Genomic DNA, 26,414 nt, shown 5'->3' on the forward strand with positions numbered 1-26,414 from the left:
CATTCCCCCCTCCCTCCCACTTTCACCCTATTCCCCTCCCCTAGGTCTAAGACCGAGGGGGACTTCCTCCCTCACTATATGGTCATAGGCTGTCAAGTCTCATCTTGGTAGCCTGCTTATTCTTTCTTTGACTGTCAATCATCAAGCCTTTTTACATGGGTCCTAGGGATCCTTAATACAGACCTCATGCTTACAGCAAGCACTTTATCTGCTAAGGCACCTCCCCAGCCTACCGACCATTGAATCCTTATACTGACAGGAATTTGATGTTTCCCAGAGAGATGTTCAGGTGTGTATCATAACACAAAAGATAAGAACTGGCCGAGTGGTAGCGCACGCCTTTAATCCCAGCACTCCGGAGGCAGAGGCAGGTGAATCACTGTGAGTTCGAGGCCAGCCCCATCTATAAAGCAAGTCAAGGACAGCCAATGCTACATAGAGAAACCCTGCCCCTGCCAACAAAAATAACATTGTGTTGTAAAAATAGGACATTAAATAGTACCAGGGTATATAAACCAGAAATGGTAATCACAAGGTAATCTGCTTTATTTCCTCATAATACATCAACATACCATGTCAGTAAAAATAGGTCCTGCTTACCTTTTGTAATAGCTTTTGAGTATTTCATTATTTAAATATGTTGTGACCTAATCAATTTTTTTGTGGACACACTGATTCTAGGTTTCATGGTTATAAACAGTAATAGTAAATTTCATATGTTCATTTTTAGCTGCGTGGTTCCAGAAGTAAAGTTTTGACAGCATGCTTTAGGGAAGACTAGCAGTTTCTAGTCCCAGCAACAGCTTGACAACTGCCCAAAGAATCCTCTTCAGACACATCTGACTAGCCATTCCTCATGCAAACGGAAGAAAAGACTTTGCTTAGGGTGGCAGTTGGCAGTGTTCCCCCTCAACCTGCTGGACAGTGTTATGTGCTTAGAACTAGAGTTGTACATTACGCAGCAAACTTCTTGCTAGTTGGAGCTGGATGGTGCTAGAGATTATAAGAAGAAGGGGGAAAAACACATGGAAAATAAGTCATTTGTAGCTGTTGGAGAGTAGAGAGCTGGATCTCAACATTTGCTTTTTTAGTGTACCAGCTTGGGTGACTTGCAGCATCACCATCTGGCAAAGAAGCCCCATATCTGTCCGTTTCCAAGTTAGAAATAATTACAAGCTCCTGAACCTAGAAAAGTCGTGTGTGTGTGTGTGTGTGTGTGTGTGTGTGTGTGTGTGTGTGCGCGCGTGTTGGAGAACAGATTGGAAAAGACGAAAGAGGTGGTTGGTTTTGTTTGTCTAAATCATCTGCCCTCAGATCTCTGGCAAACTCTGCGCAGTCTCTGTACTATGTCTACATATAACACATGAGCAATGGGCACACTATGGTAAAGATATTGTCCTCTTCCTGCTTTACATACGGACTTTCTGGCAGTTCCAGGTTGTCCTAGGAAGGCAACCTATGAGGTGCCAGGTTACTGAGTAGAGCCTGCAGGATGACCCTAGATTTGTTCTCAACTGTTTCAATTCCTGCACTGAAAGGTTTTTAGTCTATTGTACACAGCCAGTCTCTTCAGTATAACATTTATACATACAACAGACGAAAAGGTGTAGAAAACCGAATTATAGCCATGTATTTTGAAAAGTAAGCATAACAGTGCTTCCTTTGATTGCACAAAGTAACTTACAAATTTCTTATTTTTAATCACACACATATGTGTGCATAAATAACTACAGGTGGTCGCGCTCCTGCAGAAACCTGAGGCTTCAAGATCCTCCTCAAGCTACAGGTGGTAGTGAGCTAACCAGCATGGGTTCTGAGATCAGACCTCAGGCCCTCAGTCTTAACAGCTGAACCATTTCTCCAGTTCCTCAAATAACTATTTTTTTAAGCCTTTGTATTTAAAGGGAAACTACTTGTAAACATATGGCACCCTCAGTTAAGTAATGAGCTCAAATTAAAGAACCTCGTCTATGTACTGTGTTGGAAAAGCTATTAATATGTTTTCTTTAGTCTGAGTCAGATGCCCGAGTGAATTTCCGTCCTTCACTCAGCCATATTCTTCGCAGTTTTACATTCTTCTCTCACACCCTCCTTCCATACTACACATTCCCTCTCCCCTCTCCTCCCCTCCCCTCTCTCCCCTCCCCTCCCCTTCCCGCCTCCTCTCTCTCTCTTTTTCTCATCCCGGCCCGCCCCCAGTCAGCACCCTCCTTTTAAATCCCCTGCTAGATTCCTCTTGGTCAATTATCTTCCTGTCTCTGTGTCTCCCAACAACCTCCCTCCCAAGGCCTTAGCCCTCTCCGATGGCCCTGTCCTTTCTCGGTACCCGCCCCTTCCCGATGCCCCGCCCCCATCCACGCTTTCTAGCGAACACCTACAGTCTAGCCCCGCCCTCTCCCTTGCCTTCCCCGCCCATGCGGTTGGCTGGTCCCACTCTCTGTCCCAATTCCGTAACCCCGCCCTTCCACTAAGCCCCGCCCCTAACATTCCCTCTAGTCCCGCCCCGCCCTGCTCGTCCCACCCAGTTCGCTTAGCCCGCCCCATCGCGCCTCCCGGCTCCTCCCCTGCAGCACTGCTACAAATCGGCTCCTGCGTGTTGACGTCACACGCCAGCGACAGTGACGCGCGGTCCGTTCCTCTCTCTCTCTCTCTCTCTCCAGCATTAGCCTCAGGGTTTCAAGGCGGCAACGTGCGGAGTCCTTACCTTGAGCCGGTGCAGTTGCCGGCACCCGGGAATCCATGGTCACTGGGACGTGGCGGGAGGACGTGGGCATCAGCTAGCCTCGCAGTCCCACACGCTGCCGGTCCGCGCCTCGCCGAGCCACCAGGAACCGGTGAAGTTGGGGGCGGTTCCCTGGCACTCCCCCTGTGCCGCCGCCGCCGCCGCCGTTTCCAAGGGGTCAGAAACCGCTGTGTTTGTTTCGTCCGTGTAGCCAGGGCGGGTCGCGCGAACACTGAGCCTGGCCCGACGGTGGCAAGCTTGACGCGTCAGCCAGAGACCAGTGCCAGGTGTAGGAGTCGCAGTCTGGGCTGTGTGCGGCTGCTGGAAGGAGGGGGACTGACTTGCTTTCTCTTAGAGCATGTCACTTTCAAAGTGCACCGCGGTGCCTCTGCCTTAAGTCCTGTAGGAAGACACTGCCGCATCTAGACCGGTGCTTATGGTCGCCACTGTTAACTCTTGACTCAAGTCCCCTGTCTTTGAGGTGAGTTTGCACGTGGGGAAAGCGGTGCGAGGCAGATTGGTGAACTCACTGGGGATGAGAAGACCTGTATAGATCTTCTGTAGCGTGGATACTCAACCTTACGTGTTGCCACTTGAAGCACCTTCACCTCATTAGAATGTTAACTCAGAGGACCTGTGTGTGGCTCAAAGCAATTTTTGGTATCGTCGAATGATAACGCAATCTTAGTAGATGATAAGCAGTCATTTAAACGATTAGATGCCTTTGATCGTCCCAGTATATTATAATGAGGAGAAAAGGAACAGCAGTTAACTGATTACCCTAAAACCTAACGTATCACTTTTCTTTCCATGGATTGACACAATTTCCATGTGTAAAGTATTAGAAGTTTTACTACTTTAATAATCCAGTGTAACTCTGGGGAGGGGTCCTGGGGGTTTTTGCGAGGCAGGTGATCTGAGTTATATACCCTGCCCATTTTTTTTTAATTCTCTCCTGTAAGATCTCTGAGAAGCAGAAATACGTTTTCTCAACTATAGTCTGTTTTTTTATTTATTTTTTTCGTTTTTTAAAATTAATTCATAGTGCATCTCAACAGTTATCCCATCCCTTGTATCCTCCCAATCCTCCCTCCCTCCCGCTTTCCCCCTACTCCCCTCCCCTATGACTGTGACTGAGGGAGACCTCGCTGTATATGCTCATAGGGTATCAAGTCTCTTCTTGGTAGCCGAGAAGCAGAAATATTTTTATTGCCTACATAAATCACATCCGAAATGTTTGTGACGGCTTAAAAGCCCTAGTCCAATCCACACAGTAAGTAGAGGTGATGGGCGCAGCCAGACAGAAAGACCTTTTGTTTCTAGTTTCGAGGATCTGGAGGTCTATATTTAAAATTGCCTCTTGTTCTGGTGAAACCCAAGTAAGCTATTTTGTGGGGAAACTGGTTTTTACACACCCACAAAGGTCTGTCAGAAATCTGATACAGAAGGCTGTGGAACTTCACCACAGCAGTTCTTTTGAGGTCGTATTAAAAATGCATTGATGTTGTCTTCCAAGTGGATTTTATTCTTCTAGTCTATTTTCTTGTCTAAAGCGTGGACATGCTAGCTTTTCACACATGTAAAGTTTTTATTTGCATGCTAGTGGTTTTATCCAATTAACTCCTAGGATGCTGCCTGAATATATTTATTAAGGAGAAAACACATACTTTTAAACAATAGTAGCATTCCTCTATTTTTTTCTAATTTTTTCTTCAGTAATGAAAAATAGAGAATAATTTTTCTCTCTGAAAAGATACACTGACCCTTTTCTACAATTTAGGTTATCTCTGTTGTTTTGGAAGAGGCCCCTGTGCCTGCTGACAGTACCAGGAGACTTGTTGGCATCTGTTCCTAATGTTTTCCTTCACAATAACCTGTCCATCAAATATCTGAAACAGCTAGTGCTTAATGCCTGTCAGTGTGTGTGTTCCTGACAGATGACTATGCAGTTTTAAATTCCTGTACTCTGACAGTTTTCATATGTGGTTTGTAGTATTGTATCAAACATTGCTTATTTGTAACAGTTTTTAGAAAAATGGAAAGAAAGATAATCTAATTTGACTAGAGCTGAGGTAAATTTTTCTGGAGCATAATTGACATTCTTAAGAGAAACTTAAAATGTTAAGGTGAAGAGTTTGGAAATGGGGAATTGTTCAAGGGTATTATTTTTCCCAGGGCTAGGGACCAAACCAGGCCTGGGGCATGCTAGGCAGGTGCTTCTGCCACCAACCTGCTCAGTGATTGAAGTAGGGCCAGCGAGATGGACCATACTGAAAGGCACTTTTCACCAAGCCCCGTGTCTGATGACCTTAGTGCAGTCCCCATGACCTACCACCTGTGGTGGAAGAAAAGAGCAAACTCCCACAAGTCTGCATAGCTCACACCCACACAGTCTTTCTTTCAATACATAAGTTGAAAGATTTTTTTAAGTTTAAGTAGGAGAAATTCATTTGCTCAGTGTTCTTCCTATTTGTATCAGTATACACAGCTGATTAAAATTTAATTTTGTTGTTTTGATTGAGAAATCTTAAAAATTCAAGGGATACAAAAGATTGAAGAGTTCTCAACTCTTCACTTCCCTTCTTTGAAAGCAGTATTGCTAGTTTATTTTGTGTCCTTGCAGGGGCATTTCTTATATACTTGTGTGTGTACATGTATATCAATATATATCTAAATAAATACATGTAAACATGAATACATACATATGTTTTCCTTTTGCCACACTTGTGTTTGTTAGTTGCCAACTTGATGCAAATCTAGACACATCTTGGAAAAGAGACTCTCAATTGAAATATTGCCTCCATCAGACTGTCCTGTGGACATGTCTGTGTTTTCTTAATTGGTGTGGGAGAGCTCAGTCTACTGTGGGTGGTCTTGAGTTGGGTAAGAAAGCCAGCAGGTGGTGTACTTTATTATTTTTTTTATTTCATTTCATTTGAAATTATTTTCTGGTATGATAACTTAGGTTTAACATCTCAGAGCTATGAAATAGGTAGCTCACGTTTTCCCTCTGTTGTGCATTGACCTCAGAAAAGGAGAGCTTGTCTTGTGTTCTGAAACTCCCTAATCAGGAATATTTAATTGCTCAGAAAGGTACCTGTGTTTATCATCATTTGATGGTAATTAGAATTATCTTTCTTCACCTTCTTACCAAGGGCGGTTCATGTGGCTCTACTGAATTAGAACCACAGTGCTCAGCATGTGGATGGCAGTGCAGTGAAATACTAGGTACACTAATAGCTTCTGTCTTGTTGGTGTAGTCCCTAGAAAGGAATTGGCAATTAAATTTGGAGGAAGGGCCAAACTGACAAATTTTGTTTTCTCTTCTCTTGCCAAAAAGTCACAAAACAATGATGGTTATGAAATAACCTCATTATGTGGTAATTATATAATGTAATTTTATTTTATAGAATTGAGTCTTCTAAGATGAATTTATCATGATTTGCTCTCTAAGTAGTATAGTAATATGATACATTGAGCTTTCATGGTCTGGAGATAACATTAAATTTTGGCTGGTTTCCAGATAGCCATTACACTATGCCAGTTGATTCAATGTAGACCATGTTTGGAATGACTTTTCCTCTCTACCTCACTGTTAATGGCTGAGATTTTATGATAATATCTTAATTCTTCTTTTTCTATGGTTGTTAACAGTGTTCCCATTATAGAAATTGAAATGGAATCTGATTATAGTGTCATTTTTAAAGTTGGAGAAGGCTTTTTGTCACAAACTTTGATAAGTTATAATTACTAATTTTACTACAGGCTGGATTTTAACCTTTAGTTTTCAGGACTATAACAAGAATTCTGTAACTGAAGAAAATTGAAATTTTTTAGAAGATGACTTTAAAATTTTAGTACCGATGGATGAGATGAAAACATCAACTTATTAATATGGTGAACTGTAGCAGAAATTTTAAGTTTCCTCAAAGTCCATCTCCACCTAGAAAGGAACATATTGGAAACATGTTTGCTATGAGTGGAAACAGAGAAGAAGCTGGGTGAATAAAGTGTCAGTTTCAGATTAAAATGGTGAATTCATGTATGTCTGCAGAACAGAAAGCTTGCCCCTGCACTGTGTTGATTGCTGCTGCTTTTATGGCTTTCTCACATGCTTCCATTTTTAAGATTTCACTACCTACTGTATTTTTTCTGGCCTTACCTAAAATTATAATCATTAAAGCTACTCTATTAGTCATGGTTCTCTATAGAAACAGAATTAAAAGAATATGTATGTATGCATGCATGCATGCATGCATGCATGCATGCATGTATGTATGTATGTAGGATTGAAAGGGGATTTATTGGAGTGGCATACAGGCTGTGGTCTGGCTAGTCCAGTGGCTGTCATCAGATGGCAAGGCAAGATCTCTCATAGCGCTTCTGTCCACAAGGCTAGTCTTCAGTCCTGAATTAGATTCTAATGCCGTGAAGGAGTGCCTCAGCGGTAGTGTAGATGAACTTGACAGCAAGAGTGAGAGCAGGCAGGCAAAGAGCAAAGCTTCCATCTTCCACATCCTGTCATCAGAAGATGTAGCCCAGATGTAGGGTGGTACTTCCCATCTCAGATAATCCAGATGCTGAATCAAGTAAAAACCCCTCAAAGGTGCACCCAGCTGCTTGGGTTTCACTTGATTCCAGATGCAGTCAAGTTGACAAACAAGATTAGCCAAGCTATTAACAACTTTATCTTGGTTAGATAATCTTTGAAGGTTGATAATCAAACCCATTCATAATAAGTTGGCATGGTGAACAACAAACAGCTAGGAAAACTCCTATCCCACCGCATCTGGCAGGAACGCAAAAACACAGTCCAAGAACAATTCTGTGTTTTGAAGAAACTGATGTCACTAAACTTTTGTTTTCCCACAAACACTCAGAATTCTTACAGGACTCCATTCTTGGACTGTGTTCCAATAGATATTTCTCCAAGATGGTTATGTAATGTTTTGCAAGTTTTAACATTTGTGTGTGTGATTTGTTTTTGTTTTTGTTTTTGTTTTTTTTTTTGAGACAGAGCTTCCCTGTATAGCCTTGTATGTCCTGGACTCACTTTGTAGAGCAGGCTGGCCTCAAATTAACATCAATCCGCCTGCTTCTGTCTTCCGGAGTGATGGGATTAATGGTGTTCAATACCATGCTTGCATAGTCTTTGATTTTAGATTTTACTCTAAGAAAATCTGTACAATAAACATTAAAACGTAAGTACAGAAGTTTTACCTGAAATGAGTTGTTGAAATGACTTTGAGAAATTGTGACTTATTCAGATTGTATTATTATTTTTTATTATTATTAAACTAATAATGCTACTGAATCATGTAGGAAAAAGATTGCCTTTATGTGTCTGTATTGTTAGTATGTTTAGTATTGGATGTTTCAAAGCATTATAATAAAGCTGAAACATCTCTGTTTTGTTCTGTGAAGTTTGTTTGACTTTTAGTCAAGATGTTAGATATCTTTTAGTTAAAACTTACTTAATCTCTGTCCATTCTTTTTTGTGTGTAGTGTATCTATAAAAATGCCTTAGGAAAGAACCATGGAAAAGTATGTTAGACTACAGAAGATTGGAGAAGGTTCATTTGGAAAAGCTGTTCTTGTTAAATCTACAGAGGACAGCAGACATTATGTTATCAAGGAAATTAACATCTCAAGAGTAAGTAAAATTTTAGTTCAGTTGCACAAGTAATAATCTGGTTACAAGAGGACATTGTATTAGAGAAACGCATAGCCTAATGAGAAAGAGTGCTGTAATCTCACCGAGGACCATTAATTTCTCAGGATCTGTTCAGCGATTTTCTGAGACAGGCCTGTACCTGAGTGTAGAACATATACTTACTGTCTTGTAACTTAACCTAGATTGGGTTCCCTAAGAGGGTTTCATACCGACTCAGTTCACTCTTTGTTACCTCACTGTTGTATATTACTGACGGACTTCTAAGTTCTTACGAGTGGTTTTACTGTTTTACTTTTTTCTCCCATTTAAGATGTCCAGTAAAGAAAGGCAAGAATCAAGGAGGGAAGTTGCTGTATTGGCAAACATGAAGCACCCAAATATTGTCCAGTATAAAGAGTCATTTGAAGGTCAGATATATTTTGTAAACATTTAAAATAAGCTCTAAGACATTTACAGTTTTAGGGTATTTTCCTTATAATGAATTATTATGTGATTGTATTTTTATGGAAAAATGGTTGGTTTGTTTGCTTGTTTGTTTAATACATATACATGTAAAGTATCAGTTTGATTCTAGGATAGTATTGACACCAAACTGTCCCTTGTGGCATAATACTGCCTCATTATTATTGGTGCTTACTTAAAAAGAAGCAGTGTAGTGCAAACATTTTAAGGGAAAAGTTGACAATAATTAATATCTTAAACTTAAAACTCCACATGAATATTCCTGCCACTAATACTGGGAAAATGTTCTGATCTCCATTTTTAAAAATAATTTCCCTATTTTTGACAATTTCATACATGTATAATATAATTTAATCATATTTCACATACCTCATTTCTCTCTTCATTCCAGCAGCCCCTCTTCCTCCTTTCATGTCCTCTCTCTCTCTCTTTCTCCCCCCCCTCTCTTCCCCCCCCCCATAACCCACTAACTTTAATTAGGGTCCCTTGCATGTGTGCAGGGGTGGGGTTGTTTACTGAATTGCGGGCAGTTTACCAGTTGAGTACATCCTTGAAGAAAGCTGACTCCTTCCTCAGCATCCAGTGCCTGTCGTATCTTTTCATGTAGGGGTGAGCCCTCATGTGCCCCTCCCCAGGCCGTGCTAGAGTGTTAACAGGGTCCATCTCTACCTAGAAATACCCGAATGGTTGAAAAGGGAGGCTCACTCTATAGGCGTGGCTTTGTTGTGTTTGTTGTGCCTCAGTTTAAAGCTATACCTGTTCATGACACATGTTCATGACTACAAATTCTCAGTTCCTCTAATTTCACCCTCATTCCCCCTAGGAATTAGCGTGGTCCACAACGCAGTGCTTATTCTTAGCCTGCTTTCTGTGCCTACATGACACATTCTGTGTTAGGGAAACAAAGTGCTTGTTTTCCCCTCGGCCTTTGCACCACAGTGCTCAAGACTTCTGTGACTTAAAAGGTGTGGGAGTCTTTCCAGCAGCAAACAAGCATCTTTACAGTGGTAGCAGCTCCACGCCCTCTTATCCAGTTCACATCAGACACTGTCTGCCTGCAGATGGTGTCACATTGCCTGGATTGGGGACACTGTCCATGCTGTCTCTATTTCAGAACCAGCAGCAAGTCCAGACTTGTGACTTTCTGCCAAACAAGCTCCAAATGGACTTTCCTATGACCTCCTTTTAGATCCGATTAATTTGCTACAGCAGCTCACAGAACTCCAGGAGACACTGTACTAAAATTTATAGTAAACATGATGTATATACATATGTATATACACAGTCTTTTATAATAAACACATGTACATATGCCAAACTGTTAGAAAGCAATAATTAAAACACCTGGGGCTTTTGGCGTCTAAATTAAGAAGTGGTAAAGGAAAGAATGCTAGAAATAGCCAAGCAGTGTGCTTGTGCTGAGTTTTTCTAACTCACATCTCGGTGAATGGTTTTCTGTCTGCCCTTAGTTATTCTCTGACGTGTCATTGTCACTTGGCTCACCTGGATTTTGTTTTTGTATCTTGTTTTGAAGTTGAAACTGCTTCAGCTTCTAGCAGTTTCTAACGTAGTGGTTGTTTTGGGTTTTAGGGCATCTTTAAAATCCTGTGAGCCTCTTAGTGATAACGGGGCTTTTGTGTGTCTATACTCTTGTCTCTATGTCTCTAAGAGGAAACACTTCTCTGTTAGTGGTGTATCTAAGTAAGTGCTGGCTGGGTGTGGGCCGGATACCTGCAATATTAGTACTGGGGAGGCAGTAGCGGGAGGACTGTGAGCTGAGGCCAGCCTGGGCAGTAGCATATGGAGACTTCGTTTGACAAGCAAGTATTCAGGTAGCGGGTGGATGGGCGGGAGGAGAGACGGGACGACAGGAAGGAGACAACACATGATAACTTTCCCTCTAAATAATAGATATCTGAATAGCAGAGAGTAATAACTAGTTCATGTGCTAAATCCCCAAAGTTTCTCAAGTTTCTTTGTGTTCCCTGTAACCTCTCATAGCTCCCCTCCCCCTTTGCCCACACTCTAGTGCTTGAGATCAAACACCTGGCTTCATGTGTTTTGAGCAAGCGCTTCCACTAAGTTACATCTCCAGCTTTGTTTGTTTGTTTGTTTGTTCTTTTGTTTTAGACAGAATTTCTCTGTGTAATAAGCCCTGGCTGTCCTGGATTCACTTTGTAGACCAGGCTGGCCTCAAACTCACAGAGATCTGCCTGCCTCTACCTCCTGAGTGCTGAGATTACAGGCGTGCACCATGGAGCCTGGTTTTTGTCATACAGATTCTTAATTAGTTTATTCCAGGTACTGGTTGTCATGGTATACTATAAACGGTATACCAGAAGAGCATATAAGAGCTCTCAATAAGAATGTCACCACAGGGTGGGGCATGGTGGCACACGCCTTTAATCCCAGCACTCGGGAGGCAGAGGCAGGTGTATTGCTGTGAGTTCAAGGCCAGGCTGGTCTACAAAGCGAGTCCAGGACAGCCAAGGCTACACAGAGAAACCCTGTCTCAAAACAAACAAACAAACAAAACAACAACAAAAAGAATGCCACCACAAACTGAGAGGGAAGTGCTTCTAGCACTACAGCCATTGTGCACACCGTGAGGACGTGAGAACTAGGAGTACCACCCTCTCAGCTGTTGTGAGTGATAGTGACACTTTCCTTTGTGAAAAAAAAAAAGTTGGTGGTGGAAGGAATGATTGTTTTGTAGACCTTCCTCCGTGCATAAAGATATAAAGGTATAAAAGATACACAATGACAATGGCCGAGTCCCATCTTCATGCTGTTCACAAATGTGTACACTGTTTGTTTGTTTGTTTGTTTTCAGAAAATAAAAGAAATCACCAGGGGCTGGAGGTGGAGGCTGGGCCTTATTCACTGTTGAATCCTCAGACTTAATTATGACATTTATTGTTGTGTTTCTGTTTTGTGAACAGTTAATTCAAGTGAATAATTCAAAACTGAAAACTGACATTTCAAGTCTTAAAATAAGGGCTCTGAAAATTTAGTGGGAAAACATGATTTTATATATCATCTTTAAGGAAACTGAGCAAAGGTGTATTATTCTGCGTTTTATTTATGTTCTCGAAGTATTACGGTCACCGGGAACCATGTCATTGTACCACCTGCATAAGCAGAGCCCCTAGACTTTATGCCCTAACATTTAGAAGATGGTCTGCTCTATTACCTGCTGCTGCTTAGCAAACCTGTAAGTACCTTAATTTAGCTGCTTTTGATGCAGTATTAAAGATGAAATTTAATGTTTGTGTTTTGTAGAAAATGGCTCTCTCTACATAGTAATGGATTACTGTGAAGGAGGGGATCTGTTTAAACGAATCAATGCTCAGAAAGGCACATTGTTCCACGAAGACCAGGTAGGTTGGCATGGAGGAGCTGATTGCTACCCCACTACCAAGAAGCAGCTCAAAGTGTGATTCTGTATGTATCTATTTGGTGGGGGTGGGTGGGGACCCGTAGAGCAGGGCATAGAGTCTCATGTAGCCCAGGCTGGCCTAGAACTTCTAGTTATCCCACCTCTACCACCTGAGTGCTGACACTATAGACATGTCACCACACCCAACTACATATATTCATTTTTAACTATGGATGCTAATGATAATTGCTAGTGCAGGCTGGTATCAGATCTAATATTTTAGTCACATCTCTAATTAGTTACCATCTTTGTTTAGTTCCCTGTCTCATTTCCTATGTATAGGAATACATAGTCTGTATGTACAGTATAAACTGCATCCCACACACGTGTGTGTGCGCGTGCGTTACTTGTTTGTAACCTAATTATTTATTATAACTGATTAATTATTCTGTGTCCTGTCAATCTGGCTTATTGCTGCCAGATCATGTCTTCCAGAAAAATAACCTTGCTAAATAACTCTAGCTCTAGAAGCCTTCTATTAGCAGCTGCATGAAATCTGATTTGACTACTGGGGTCTCTAAAGTATGGCCCACCTTACCTAAGCAGCCTTATCTTGGGGTATTTTTGAAAATTTATCTATCTCTTGTCATTTATTTTAGCAGATACTTACGGAGCATGAATTTTTTGTTGTTGAGCTTTGTATTTGTATGTCCATTGCAACTAATGTAAAATAGACACACACACACACTTGGTAGATGGATCAAGGCTCCAACAGCTTTATTTTTTTCTCTTAGTCCTTTCTAACCTTAATAAAAACCCCCATACAGGGGGAAAAAAATCACATTACAATATTACCTCCTCCTCCTTTCTTCCTCCTCCTCGTCTCCTTTTCTTTCTTTCTTTCTTTCTTTCTTCTTCCTCCTCCTCTTCTTCCTTCTCCTCCCTCTTCTTCTTCCTCTTCTTCCTCTTCCTTCCTCCTCCTCTTCCTCCTCCTCCCTCCTCCTCCTTCCTCCTCCTCCTATTCCTCTTCCTCCTCCTCTTCCTCCTCTTCCTTCCCCTTCCTCCTCTTCCTCCTCCCTCCTCTTCCTCCTCCCTCCTCCTCCTCCTTCCTCTTCTTCATCCTTCTCCTTCTTCCTCCTCCTCCTCTTCCTTCCTCCTCCTCCTCCTCCTGCTCCTCTTCCTCCTTTGGTTTTTCGAGACAGGGTTTCCATGGCTGTCATGGACTTGTTTCATAGACAAGGCTGCTCTCGAACTCATGGAGATCCGCCTGACTCTGCCTCCTGAGTGCTGGGGTTACAGATGTGCAGCACCACATCCAGCTTACAATCATTTCTTAGGAGTTTCAGTTACACATAATGACAAGTTTCTTTTTTCTTTTTTTTTTCTTTTTGGTTTCCCTGTGTAGCATTGGCTATTCTGGACTCACTTTGTAGACCAGGCTGGCCTCGAATTCACAGCGATCCGCCTGCATCTGCCTCTCGAGTGCTGGGATTAAAGGTGTGTGCCACCACACCCGGCCAAGTTTCATATTTTTAAAAACAAGTTATTCTAAGTCACATACCTGATTGCTCAGTTTCTGCTGTGGTTTCTTCCCACACTACATCTCTATCCTAAATAGTTTTCCTATTACAAATTAACAGAATTTGAGCAAGTTAAGTATTTTTAACAGCCAATGTCTTTTGTTCTGTCAGGTAGTTTGCAGTTACATGAAAGGAGATAGACATCATTTTATTCTGACTTTACAAAATTCTTGTTCATATAGCATAGTTTACCATCTACCTATCCATATACTGTTTTCATAGTAAAGTAAATATATAGGTAAATAGAGAAGTTGAGGTCACAGACCTTTGACTCTTGTTGAGACAGTAGAAGAATCTATTCCGTCTGCTTGCTGCACAGCACTAAGTCCCCAAGGTGCATACTAGAGCTCATCAGCAAACTCATAGTTACAAAACCAGGAAAGTAGATTTTACAATGGACACAGAAGCTTAATCTTAATAGCGGCACTGAAACCAACTTACTGTCTTTGATCACTAGCCTGTCTCCTGTAGGTGAAACTCAAGAGCTCTCTAACCTCAGCAGACAAGAATGTGTTTTCTATTTTATGTTGTACCCTAGGTTTTCTACAGAGTAGCTGACAAAACACCCTGACCTGATCTAATTCATTGTTCATAAAAGCACCTTGACCTAGTCTTTTTAACCATACATATGTTTAATTTTTCTCAGAAATCTTTAGCTGAATCATTAATCTGAGTGGCATTGCTTTTTTGGGAAATCACCACTATTGCTATGCATTGTGATTGCATTGCCCAGTGGGGAATTAGAACTCCACTCCCACCCCCACAAGGATCGTCGTACAAGACCAAAAACAAAAACAAAAAACGAAAACCCCAAACAAACAAAAATCCAGGTGACCAAGGCAGCAACCAGTGCAGTAAGGGCGGGCTAGCAGTAGCAAGGGGTCTGTCTTCCTACAACAGGACCCTCTGGGCTTTGCCACTCAGAGGTATATTCTTTGTGGCCTTGCTGACTGGTGAGATGTTGGCTCCAGAGCTGACAGCAGCTCCTCCTGCTGCATGGCTGCCACCATCCAATTTTTTTTTTTTAAGATTTACTTATGTATATGAACACTATTTACATGTATTCCTGCATGACAGAAGAGATCATCATACAGAAGAGGGCATCAGATCGCAGTATAGATGGTTATGAGCCACCATGTGGTTGCTGGGATTTGAACTCAGGACCTCTAGAAGAGAGGCCAGTGCTCTTAACCACTGAGCCATCTCTCCAGCCCCTCCCAACTTCTTTAAATTTTTCATAATTGGTTTTCTTTGGTCTTTTCTGTCTTTAAATTCCTGCTGCATTTCTCTTTGCCACCCAGTCTCAATTTATATGCATAGTTTTGCATAGGAGGATGTAGGGTGGTATTTGTTTTTTGTTTTTGTTTTTGGGTTTTCGAGACAGGCTCTCTCTGTATAGCCTTGGTTATCTTGGACTCGCTTTGTAGACTAGGCTGACCTCAAACTCACAGCCATCCACCTGCGTCTGCCTCCCAAGTAACTCTTACGGTTAGATTTTTTTTTCCTATTTAATAGATAAATCTAAGAGAGGTCAAGTAACTTACCCCCAATCACATGTAGTAGGTTTTTTAACCTATTTCTATTTTAATTTCAAAGTTTATCTTACTGTTTTGATTTTTTTGTTTTTGTTTTTGTTTTTGTTGTTGTTGTTATTCTAGAGAGTGATTCTCTGTATAGTCTTGGCTGTCCTGGACTTTGTAGACCACCTGCCTCTGCCTCCCTAAGTGCTTGGATTAAGGCGTGTGCCACTACCTGTATCTTTTTTTCAAAGTCTCTTGAGTTTTTCACTATGAAGAACTCAGGAATGGAAAGGCCTCTTTCCCTACCATTCTATTGCTGAGATTGCTGCTTAGTTTCGGGTATTCAATACCCTTGGGCTCTTTTCATCATCTGGCAGCTGAGTCATCTCTTCTGTATCTTTAAGAGCATCACCCTCTGGAATGACTGTTACTTGCTCATCCCTCTAACAGTCATTACAGCCCCAATCCAGCTCACTATCTGTGTGTAAATGAAGTTTTATTATAGCATAGTGAATTCTGTTTGCTTACAAATAACTCATGATTGCTTTATTACTACAGCTAAGCTCTTAGCCTGAGTTGTGTACTCTACCCCTTCCGTGTGTTTGTTGTTGTTGTTGTTGTTGTTGTTGTTGTTGTTGTTGTTTTGTCTTTTTGAGACAGTGTTTCTCTGTGTAGTCCTGGCTGTCCTGCAACTTGCTCTGTAGATCAGGCTGCCTTCGAACTCAGAGATCCACCTGCCTTTGCCTCCTGAAGGCTAGGACTAAAGGTGTGTGCTACCACTGCCCTGTCTGCCTTACTCTTTACAGAATAAATTCACTGACCCCTAATTTATGAGCTCTTTTAGTAACTCTTTGCAAAGCTGATTCCTGCACATGTTTGTACATTCTTGAATGTATTTTTGTCACAAAGAACAGGTCTGGGAAACACGGCAACAGTAGAACCCTGTAAAGTGAAGTGGTCGGATTCCAGCATTGTTGCCTTTCACCTTCAGTGTCCACAACAATTGGGCGCCACTTAGGCTTTTCATTGTCTCTTCTTTTTCCTGACCTCTCTCCGCTTGTTCTTGTACATACCACTTTAGTTAGATAACACATTTCATTGCAGGTATTTGTGAGTCCCTACCACCGTACGTACTGTTGAAGTAATTTGTTTTTCACTTAAAATCCCTTACGTCACTATGGAAAGACATTTCAAGTTTTATGCTATTCTTACTTAGTAAATGTCTAAAAAAACAAAACAATACAAAAAAAAAAACCCTTAACTGATTGGGTATTTTGTTTTAGCATTTGTTTTTATTATTTCTGGAAATAGAGTTTTTACTGTGTTTCTGGCCTGAAACCTAGTGAGCCTTCTGTTGCCACCTCAAGTGAGGGGGATGTTTTGTCAGGGAAACCATTTTAAAATTAATTGTATATGACTTTAAATATGCTATTTGTTCCTTAAGAATACTGAAAGGGTAAGAAGTAAAGCTCGTGGCCTGGAGAGATGGCTCAGAGGCTAACAGCACTGCCTGCTCTTTTAAAGGTCCTGAGTTCAATTCCCAGCAACCACATGGTGGCTCACAACCATCTGTAATGAGATCCAATGCCCTCTTCTGCTGTGCAAGCACACATGCAGGCAAAACACTGTATGCTTAGTAAATAAATTAATCTTAAAAAAAAAAAAGAAGTGAGGCATGTTACCTTTGTGATCTTCTGCAGCTCTCTTCTGTAATGTCAAGCCCTCCTTACTGGTTTTCTTCTCCTCCCTCATTCCTGTGTCTTTTTTCTCCCCACACAGGACACGCACACGCACATACACAGTAAGGACAAATGCATTACTATATACAGTTAGGTTGTGATGGAAGCATGTGCCTATTCTAAAAAACGGGAGCACAGTGTTCATGCTGTTCTGCAGCTTGCTGTGTTAATTGTGCTTAGCTCCGTACAAAGGTGCTTCATTCCCAGTGGCTGCACACGACAGGGCTGCCATCGGGTATTTTATCAGTTATGTAAGTGGACACGTAGGCTGTTTAAAAAACAAATAGTACTAAACCACACATCCCTTGTATACATGTTTTGACATTTTTAATGTGTGGAATAAATTTGAAATTGTAGTCTAATTTGAAAGGCATGTGAAATTTAATTTTTTATGTTTTGTCAAATGATTACCACCGCCTCAAAAGTGAGGTATAAAAGACATACCACATTCTGAGAAATATTACATATTATTTCAAGTTAAAGTGGTACCTTTCTTAGTTACTCTTTTTAATTTAAAATATTAGTATTTCCTGTATGTGCTTATTGTCCTTTGTCCCTTTTGAATCTGTCACCTCTTGTTTTAGTCACTAGCATTTTCCTCACAGATATCAAAGAACTTTTGTATATTTGAGAATTTGTGACCCATCAATTACATTTCAAGCATGTTCTCAAATTTTAATTAAGTGTGACTATATATTTTGCTATGAAGATGTTTTAAATTTTATATAGCAAAGTTACATTGAGCCTTTGGAGACAGGGGACAGGGTATTTTCCATGTTCTGTTTTGAAAATCATATGATAGCCAAAAATTATTAAAAATTGACCTTGGCTGTCCTGGACTCCCTCTGTAGACCAGGTTCGCCTCGAGCTCACAGGCATCCACCTGCCTCTGCCTCCCCAAGTGCTAGACTTACAAATATGTGCCACTATGCCTGGCTGTTTAAAACTGTGTTTAAAAATACTGTCTAATTGGAATTATTTGGTATGAAGAGTGAGGTCGAAATTAAGTTGTTTTATTTATAAATGATAATCACAGAGACTGTTTATCTGTGGTAGTGTGGTCAGAGACATCAGATAGGTGCATTCTAAATTTCTACCCCAATAATTTTCCTTTTGTATCTTTTACTTATATTGGAAAAATATAGAAAAAATAAGCCTAACAAACTTACTCATCTACTACCAATCTATTATAAAGTATAAATTATTTGTATTTTTCATTCTCCAAGTTTCTTACTGTATTTATTTTGCTATGTGTGACACTTTTAGTATATGTTGACTTGAATACCTACTAGTGTTAACTATCTGCAAAGTACAAAGAAATTGTACCTTAAATGTTTTTAATCTTGTATTTCTCTCTAGATTTTGGACTGGTTTGTACAGATATGTTTGGCTTTGAAGCATGTACATGATAGAAAAATTCTTCATCGAGACATAAAGTCACAGGTTTGTTCATTATCGCCATAGCCTTTTTATTTTTAAAGCATGGGGTCTCACACTTTTGCCCATTTTGGCCTGAAACTCACTGTGTAGCCTAAACTGGCTTCAAACCCAGTGATCCTCAGACCTTCCTGTCCTGAATGCTGGGATTTCAGGTGTGAGCCTTCGTGCCAGGCAGTCACTTCTGTGTGGCTGGAAACGACAGCTCTTGTTCTTTCATCCTGTCCTGTTCTCTCTAGTGATCCATGTCTCCCCCTCACAGCAGCTCTCCCATTTATTTTTGTACTTTCTTCTTTCTTGATTTATTCTTTCATTGGCATTAACATAAGTCAGAGAAATAGATGTATGGAAGTTAATTTCTTGAGATTTTGCATGTCTGTGGTTAACCTTATTCCCTTATTCCCTTTTCTCTAATTAATGATAATGTGGATAAAAATTTCTGGATAGGAGGTTTTGTTTTTTTGTTTTTTGTTTTAAATGGAAGATAAGGTTCATTTGGTGTTTGTTTGTTTTGGGGGTTGGTATCAAAAATGACATTCAGAAATTTCAAGCTATTATGATTTCTTTCTGTCTCTGAAGGATTTACAATTCTTTTTGTGCTTTTTGTTCGGAAATCTTGCTAAGTTGTGGCTTGTGAGGCTCATTGTTTAGTGACTGTACTGTGCCTTTGTGTGTGTGAATCTGTGTGTCCTTTGAGAATGTTCTGGAGACCTTCTTGGACTCTGGATTTTCTTTTAAATGAATCTAAGTACAACACTTAAAAGGTCTTTTTGTTCTTTCATACTTTCCTTATTGTTTCCTTATTGAATATTAAATGAATTATTTTCCCAATTAAGCAAGTCTACACTTCTTCCTTTTGCCTTTTTCTTTGTAATGGTCGCAAGATCAAACTCAGAGCATGCTGGAAGTACTCTACCTCGACTCTCTTTCTCTAGCCCCAAATCCCCTTTAAATTGTCTATAATGTGCTCACTTCATCCTCCTTAGTTTTTACTGTAATGACCATTAAAAAGGTAGTGGGGTATATCTATATGGTTTTTTAGATGTATATGTTATGTATACAATGCTCTGCTTGCATGTATAGGTACCAGATCTCATTATAGATGGTTATGAGCCACCCTGTGGTTGCTGGGAATTGAACTCAGGACCTCTGGAAGAACAGACAGTGCTCGTAACCTCTGCGGCATCTCTCCAGCCCTCCATATCTTAGTAGTTCATGTTTCCTCTCTTTATTGGATTTGTCATTTCTTTGCCCGCCTTCCCTTGATATTTTCCTTCTGTAGCGCACGCTGCTCTTGAGTTCTCCCATTCTCGTGTGAACCTCTAGAATGCGTGGGTTTCAGGCTCTTTGCAGTGTTTATGCATATTTATGGTTAATGTTTTGTCTCACTATCTTACAAGTTTTTATTTGTTTGAGTGTCTCACTCTGCAGACCAGACTGACCTTGAACTTGTTGTCATCCTCCTGAGCGTTGGGATTACAGGCATGCACTGCCATCCTGGCCGATGGGTGGTGTTTGTAGTGAAGTCTCACATGCTTCATGATTTCATTCGCTTTTTAAAAATAAGATTTCTTCATGTCTACCTAAATTTTCCTCCAGGTTCTCTAGTGGGAAGTGTTTTATTTCCAGAGTGTGAGTGTGATTTGATGCTAGTAATGTAGCCTCTGCCTCAGCCTTGGCTTCACACTCATATTTGTGTTTCACTCGAGTCCTTGAAGTTCCCAGAAAGGGAATGGACATGGCATGCAGTTATCACAGCTCTCCTCGTCACACCTGTCCATTTGCCTTCTTGGGCCTGCAGATTGATGTGGAGTATACTATTCCCAGGGTGGATGATGGGACGAGCTATCTGGGAGCTTCATGGTTCATTTTTCCTATATCCCTCCCCATCTTTGCCACCAAGTTCTGTTTCCCCTCATCTTTTGTTTTGTTTTGTTTTAAAGATAGGGTTTTTCTCTGTAACCCTGGCTGTCCTGGAACTCACTCTGTAGACCACACTGGTCTCTGCCTCACATAGATCCAACTGGCTCTGCCTCCCTAGTGCTGGGATTAAAGTCATGCACTATTACTGCCTGGCAATGTTTTCTTTCCTTTTATACTATTGATTTACTAACTTTTCTTTCATGAGATATTCCTTTTAAAATGCATGCTGTGTAGATGGTTTCTTTCATTCTGTGGGTTGTCTATTCATTGTCTTTTATTTAAACTCTATTTGCATTTACTGTTGTATGTATGCATCCGGGCACATGTGTACATGTGGATGTGTGCAGGCACATCTAAGGCACGCACGCGTATGCAGGTGAGAGAGCAATGTTCAGAAATTGGTTTTCTTTTTCACTGTGTAGTTCCTGGGGCTCGGACTCGGGATGTCAGGTTTGAGCAGCAGGCACCTTAACCACTTGAGCATCTCACTGGCCCTTATTTATTTTATTGACAGTGTCCTATGTGCACACAAATATTTAGGTTTAATGAGGTCTAAGTTTTCTTTCTTTCAGTTTTGTTTGATGTCTAAAAAAACATTGCCTGCCTCAGTAGTGTGATAATATATTCCTATTTTTAGGATTTTTATAGTTTTAGTGGTTATATTCTATCATTTGTTTTGAGATAATTTTTGCATATGGTGAGGTAACTATGAGGGTGCATTTATTTTGTTTTTGTTTTTGCATTGGGATATCCAGTTATTATAGCATAGTTTTTAATTGAATTGAGTTTCCTGAAAATCAGTATTTTCCAATAGAAGTAACTAAACAAAAACAATATTTCTGTTTGTTCTTTCTTTTATAGAACATATTTCTAACCAAAGATGGGACAGTGCAGCTTGGAGATTTTGGAATTGCTCGAGTTCTTAATAGGTAACATAACAACTTTTAGCATGGTTTTAATGTATTTTCAGTGAAATTGAATCTGTTGTAGTGTATGTGTAATAATTTAAAATATCTTTGTCTTAAGCTTCTTTAACAATTTTATTGTTCTAGTACTGTAGAGCTGGCTCGAACTTGTATAGGAACTCCATACTACCTGTCACCTGAAATCTGTGAAAACAAGCCTTATAACAATAAAAGGTATTTGAAATGATGTCTGTCACACTATTAATAGCCTTGAGAAATACTATTATAAAATCAGTAATGTGTGTGTAAGCATGCGTATCTTTAGATTTTTAGTATACGATGAGGGAATTATAAAAGCACTTCCTATCTCATTGGAAGAACTCAACAGAGAAGCACTTATTGTTACAGTTAGGAGTCAACTGCTCTCTCTGTCCCAGTCACTTCTTAGGGAGCTTTAGTCAGCAGTGTAGAATGCATGCTGCACTCTCAGTACAGTAACCGCATTCAGAAAGAGACACCAGCGTCTTTGAAATGCCTCAGCCTACTCCTCGTCTAAGCTGTTAGTAGATTATGTGGCACCTTATTGAGGACAGTCCCATAATTGGAGTCCAGTGACTGCTTTCCTTTCCTTTTCCCAATGACGGGTCCCAACCAAGAAGCACTGTTTAGTTTGTAGGAAAAAAATTTTTTTTCATTTTGTAATATTTTTTAAATTGGGTAAGCATGTTGAATCTTGCAGAATAAAAAAATAAATGGAATGAATTTTTGGTAGCATCTTTTTAAATATCCAATTCCTTTAAGGAAATTTCAAAGTAATTGTTTTGTCAACCTTATGTTTCTAATTTGGTGTACTTACTTTTATTATCTGGTTTGACATTTTGAGTTAAAAAATACTTTCTAACCAGGCTTTGTAATGTCTGACTTTAATTCCAGCACTCCAGAGGCAGAAGTAGACCTGTGAGTTTGAGGCCAGCCTGGTCTACAAAGTCCAGACCAACCGAGGTTACACAGAGAAACCCTGTCTCGAAAAACAAAAACAAAACAAAAACTTTCTAGAGAACATACTTCTGCCCCCAGTTTTTCCATTGTATTTTTACTTCCTATATTCTGGTGTTAAAATAAAATCTCTCACTTTTGTCTTCCAGTGACATTTGGGCTTTGGGCTGTGTCCTTTATGAATTGTGTACACTTAAACATGCAGTAAGTAAAAGTTCTGATGTTTCTAAAGTTGTGAATCTTTCAGATAACACAGAGGTTTTATTTTCTGAAACACATTTTTAAACTGATTTGGTCTTATTACATATTTTCTCTTATTATATTTTGTGCTTTTCCCCCTACAAACACTGTCTCTTATTTGTTTGTGTATAGACAAGGTTTCTCTGTGTAGCCTTGACTGTCCTAGACTTGCTTCTGGGAGGGCAGAAAGACCTGTGAACTGCTGAACCATCTCTCCTGCTTCATCTGTGTTTCTTTGTTTTTAACTGCGTGCCTACATACCCTACTATATTGTCTTAAATCTTATTTTTTATATAATATATTTCTGCAAAATAAAATGTACTTACATTTTATAAAAAGAATGAAATTAAATTTCAAATGTTCTGGGAGAGCCTACATTTATTTAGGAGTGCATTTTTTTTATAATTAACATCATTGGTGCCTAACTTATAGTGGGCATTTTGTTTTCCTGGTGTGTATGTTGAGAACACACAAGGTTAATACAGATGTCCTGTTATTTTAGTAGAAATGTTAAAGCCTATTATTTTCCTATTATGAAATCTGTGTTTTTATTGGTGTATATCATTGCACATAGTTATGGATTCCTAATGACATTTTTATTCTGACGGTGCATACCTATAATCTCAGCCCTTGGAGACAGAGGCATGGGGATTACTTCAAGGTCTCTACTACTCTGGCCTTCAAATTGAGTTCAAGGCCATCTAGTGCTACATAGTAATATGCTGTCTCTGAAACAAAAACATTTTATTCAAGTATATGATGTACTTTGACCAAATTCACCCTCCCAATGCCCTCCCTACCCTTCCCCCACCTAACTGGGGGTTATTCCCGGTTGTGCATCTGCTTCTGTGTGCACCTGTGTTCGTGCTCATGCATTTGTGTGTGTGTGTGTGTGTGTGTGTGTGTGTGTGTAAAAGTAAGTGTAATCTAGTTTGCACTTATGGACAAAACCATGATATTTGTCTCCTGAGTTTGGCTTATTATACGTAATGTAACAGCCTGCAGTTGTATCCATTTTCTTTCAAATTATATAGCTGAATGAAATGAATTGCATATTTCTGTGAACATTCTTTTTAGTGTAATTTTTGTTTTGAGACTCCCATACATTCATTCAGGATATTTTGATCCTATCTACTCCCCACTCCCTCTTCTGACTCCTCCCAAATCCTCTTCTCAATTCCCCTCCCAACCTCTTCATGCCCTCTTCTTGTGTTTAAATAACCAGCTAAGTCCAATTAGTGCTGCCCTTAAGTGCATAGGTATACGGCCACCCCCTGGAGCTTGGTTGGCCTACCAGGGACCATAGCTCTGTCCAAAACTGTCTTTTTGCCCTCCAGCAGACACCAAGTGTCACTAGCTCCTCAGCTAGGCTTGGGGATTTCTGATCTCCCTGTTTGTACATAGTCTTTATCCATTCACCTGTTGGCATACAGATGATTCCAGAATTTCACTTCAGTGTGCAGGTATCTCTAATATGCGCAGATTTTTTTTTGGGTGTATTCCCAGAGGTGTTATTGCTGAATTATATGTTAGCTGCATTTTATATTTTTTGAGCAACCTACATGTTGATGCCCATAAAGGCTAGTCTAATTTACATTCCTACCAGTAGTATATGAGGGTCCCCATTCTTGCCAGCATTTGTTGTTTTCTTACTGGTAGCTATTCTGACTAGGAATGGAATCCCAATATGCTTTTGATTTATATTTCCCTCATGGCTAATGATGTTGAACAGTTTTTCATGTGTTTACTGGCCATTTGTATACACTCGTTTGAGAATTATTGGTTCATTTCATTTTCCCATTTCATGAAGTCTGATTTTTAAACTACCCAACCTGTGCATTCTTTTTATTTCAGTTATAGTTTATTTTATATTTAATCCTAAAACATACTTTCCTATTAATATCGCTTACACCCCCCATTGGATTGATGAGTCTTTGGGGAGCCTCCCCCCTCCTCATCATGCCCATAAAAAAAAGTAATAATGGACACAGCTTAAGGATAAAGTCATTAGGAGTTCTCTTATCTTTTTACTTATTTAGCCCAAATGCTTTTTGCTCAGTAGTTTAATTTTTTCTTCTGGTTGTTACAGAGAATGCTAGGTCTTAAATGAAGACAACTAGGTTGCATAACCTTTTACCGTCTTGATTATCGTTGTAAAGTCGTACTAATATCTAATACCTTACCTCTTCGTATGTCATATAAACAATTGGATCTTACTCTTATAGCAAAGAATAATACTTTTTTGAAGGCAGCCTTTTAAAATTATAGGTAATTAGGTAAAGTCTACACAAAGTATGCTGATTGAATTACCCAAGAAAGGGTTGTAGTTCTGCTTTGTATTAATGGAAAAGTAACTGTTGCTCATTACTGATACTCCCCACTTCAGTTTCTTTGTGTTTTACACATGTGCATTTCTTCTCTGGATTTTAGTTTGAAGCTGGAAACATGAAAAACCTGGTACTGAAGATAATATCTGGATCCTTCCCTCCGGTGTCTGTGCATTATTCCTATGACCTCCGCAGCTTGCTCTCTCAGTTATTTAAACGGAATCCTAGGGATAGACCATCAGTCAACTCCATATTGGAGAAAGGGTTTATAGCTAAGCGAATCGAAAAGTTTCTCTCACCGCAGGTATGTGTCAGCGTCACCCTAAAGTTAAACAGTAAGTTCCAGGTGCCCACAGCATGCCTGTAGTGATCACCACAGAGCCTGGCTGAGAAGCCCTTCTCAGACTGCACTGCGGCCTTTCCTCTCCCACTGTTTGTAGTTGAAGTGATTAAACCTCTCTCTGTGTTTGACTTTTCTTACCTCTTACCTGTAAGCTGTGATCTGAAAGGTATCGCCATATTGTGAGGTGGCTGTGAGAGTTAAATAATAATGTTCATACAGGGCTAAATGTCTAGCACATACGTAATAGAGCACTTAGTATGTATTATCAACATATCAACTGATTATACTAGATAACTATATCAGCATAATCTGCATGATCATGATTGTATTTGACAAAATTGTTGAGAACCGTGGTTCTATGGACAGATATAAGTGCATATACTGTAATGGTATATCGCATAATTTTTCCTCTAGTGTTCAAATAAAAAATTTGTGGAGATAATTGAATTTAGTTTGTTATGGCTTATAAAAAATGTGTCAAGTCTAATGGCATTAGTTACTCCTAAAATTCATGTTTCCTGTGACCTATATTAGTTAGCACTGGATTCTTTTGTAAATAAGATAGGTAGCAAAAACATAGCCCTGCTACTTGTATATGCTTCTTGTTTAATAGAACATTCCTGAGAACAAATGCTATTCAGAAAACAAGAGATGTGCATTTAGTTAACTAAACTTTGGAGATTAAAGGTTACTTGTATAAAAACATGGCAACAATCTCTGAAATGTGGTGTTTTACAAGACTTCTTTGTTAAAAATAATTCTTTCAAAGGCTATTAGATGCAGTGTACTGTTTTGTTTTTTTTGTTTTGTTTTGTTTTTTGGCAGCTACCAGATAGGAAACAAAGGCTTCATTTAATCTTATTGAAGCTACCTCCTCCTTGCCAATGTAGTTAGAACGTAGTCTCAAGGCTGAAACACTGAAATTCTCTTCCTAGCAATGAAAGGGAAAATGTTAAAGCCCCAATTACCAAACATAATATGCAAAAAGAAGGAAAGTTATGATTAATTATAAATAGAATATTTACATCATGTGTTTGGAACATGTATAACCCCTCCCTTACTGGTATTTAAGCACTACTTGGATTTACAAAAACTTGAATCATTTGTTCCTAAGGTATATTTTCTAATATCACTTCTTAAGCATTCAAGTGAGGTTCTTTATGCTAC

The 26,414-nt window shown here is 39.8% G+C and overlaps 1 protein-coding gene across 17 annotated transcripts in view; it reads left to right on the top strand.

Moving 5' to 3' along the window:
* Positions 1–2,554: 2,554 nt before the first annotated feature.
* NEK1 (NIMA related kinase 1) overlaps positions 2,555–26,414 on the top strand; it is a 123,350-nt gene continuing 99,490 nt past the window's right edge. For 8 of the 17 annotated variants that reach the window (XM_084758660.1, XM_084758671.1, XM_084758674.1 and 5 more), the window contains exons 1-9: positions 2,556–3,203; positions 8,228–8,375; positions 8,707–8,803; positions 12,141–12,238; positions 18,436–18,519; positions 21,298–21,365; positions 21,489–21,575; positions 22,487–22,541; positions 25,008–25,208. In XM_084758660.1, coding sequence (XP_084614786.1) covers positions 8,259–8,375; positions 8,707–8,803; positions 12,141–12,238; positions 18,436–18,519; positions 21,298–21,365; positions 21,489–21,575; positions 22,487–22,541; positions 25,008–25,208 — 807 coding nt within the window. In that variant the 5' untranslated portion in view covers positions 2,556–3,203; positions 8,228–8,258. Of the gene's footprint in view, positions 3,204–8,227; positions 8,376–8,706; positions 8,804–12,140; positions 12,239–18,435; positions 18,520–21,297; positions 21,366–21,488; positions 21,576–22,486; positions 22,542–25,007; positions 25,209–26,414 lie in introns of those variants that run through there. The other 9 variants (XM_084758669.1, XM_084758672.1, XM_084758665.1 and 6 more) reach the window with 4 other exon arrangements.

This window comes from Acomys minous (assembly GCF_964271855.1).
Source record: "Acomys minous genome assembly, chromosome: 15".
Taxonomy (NCBI): Eukaryota; Metazoa; Chordata; class Mammalia; order Rodentia; family Muridae; genus Acomys; species Acomys minous.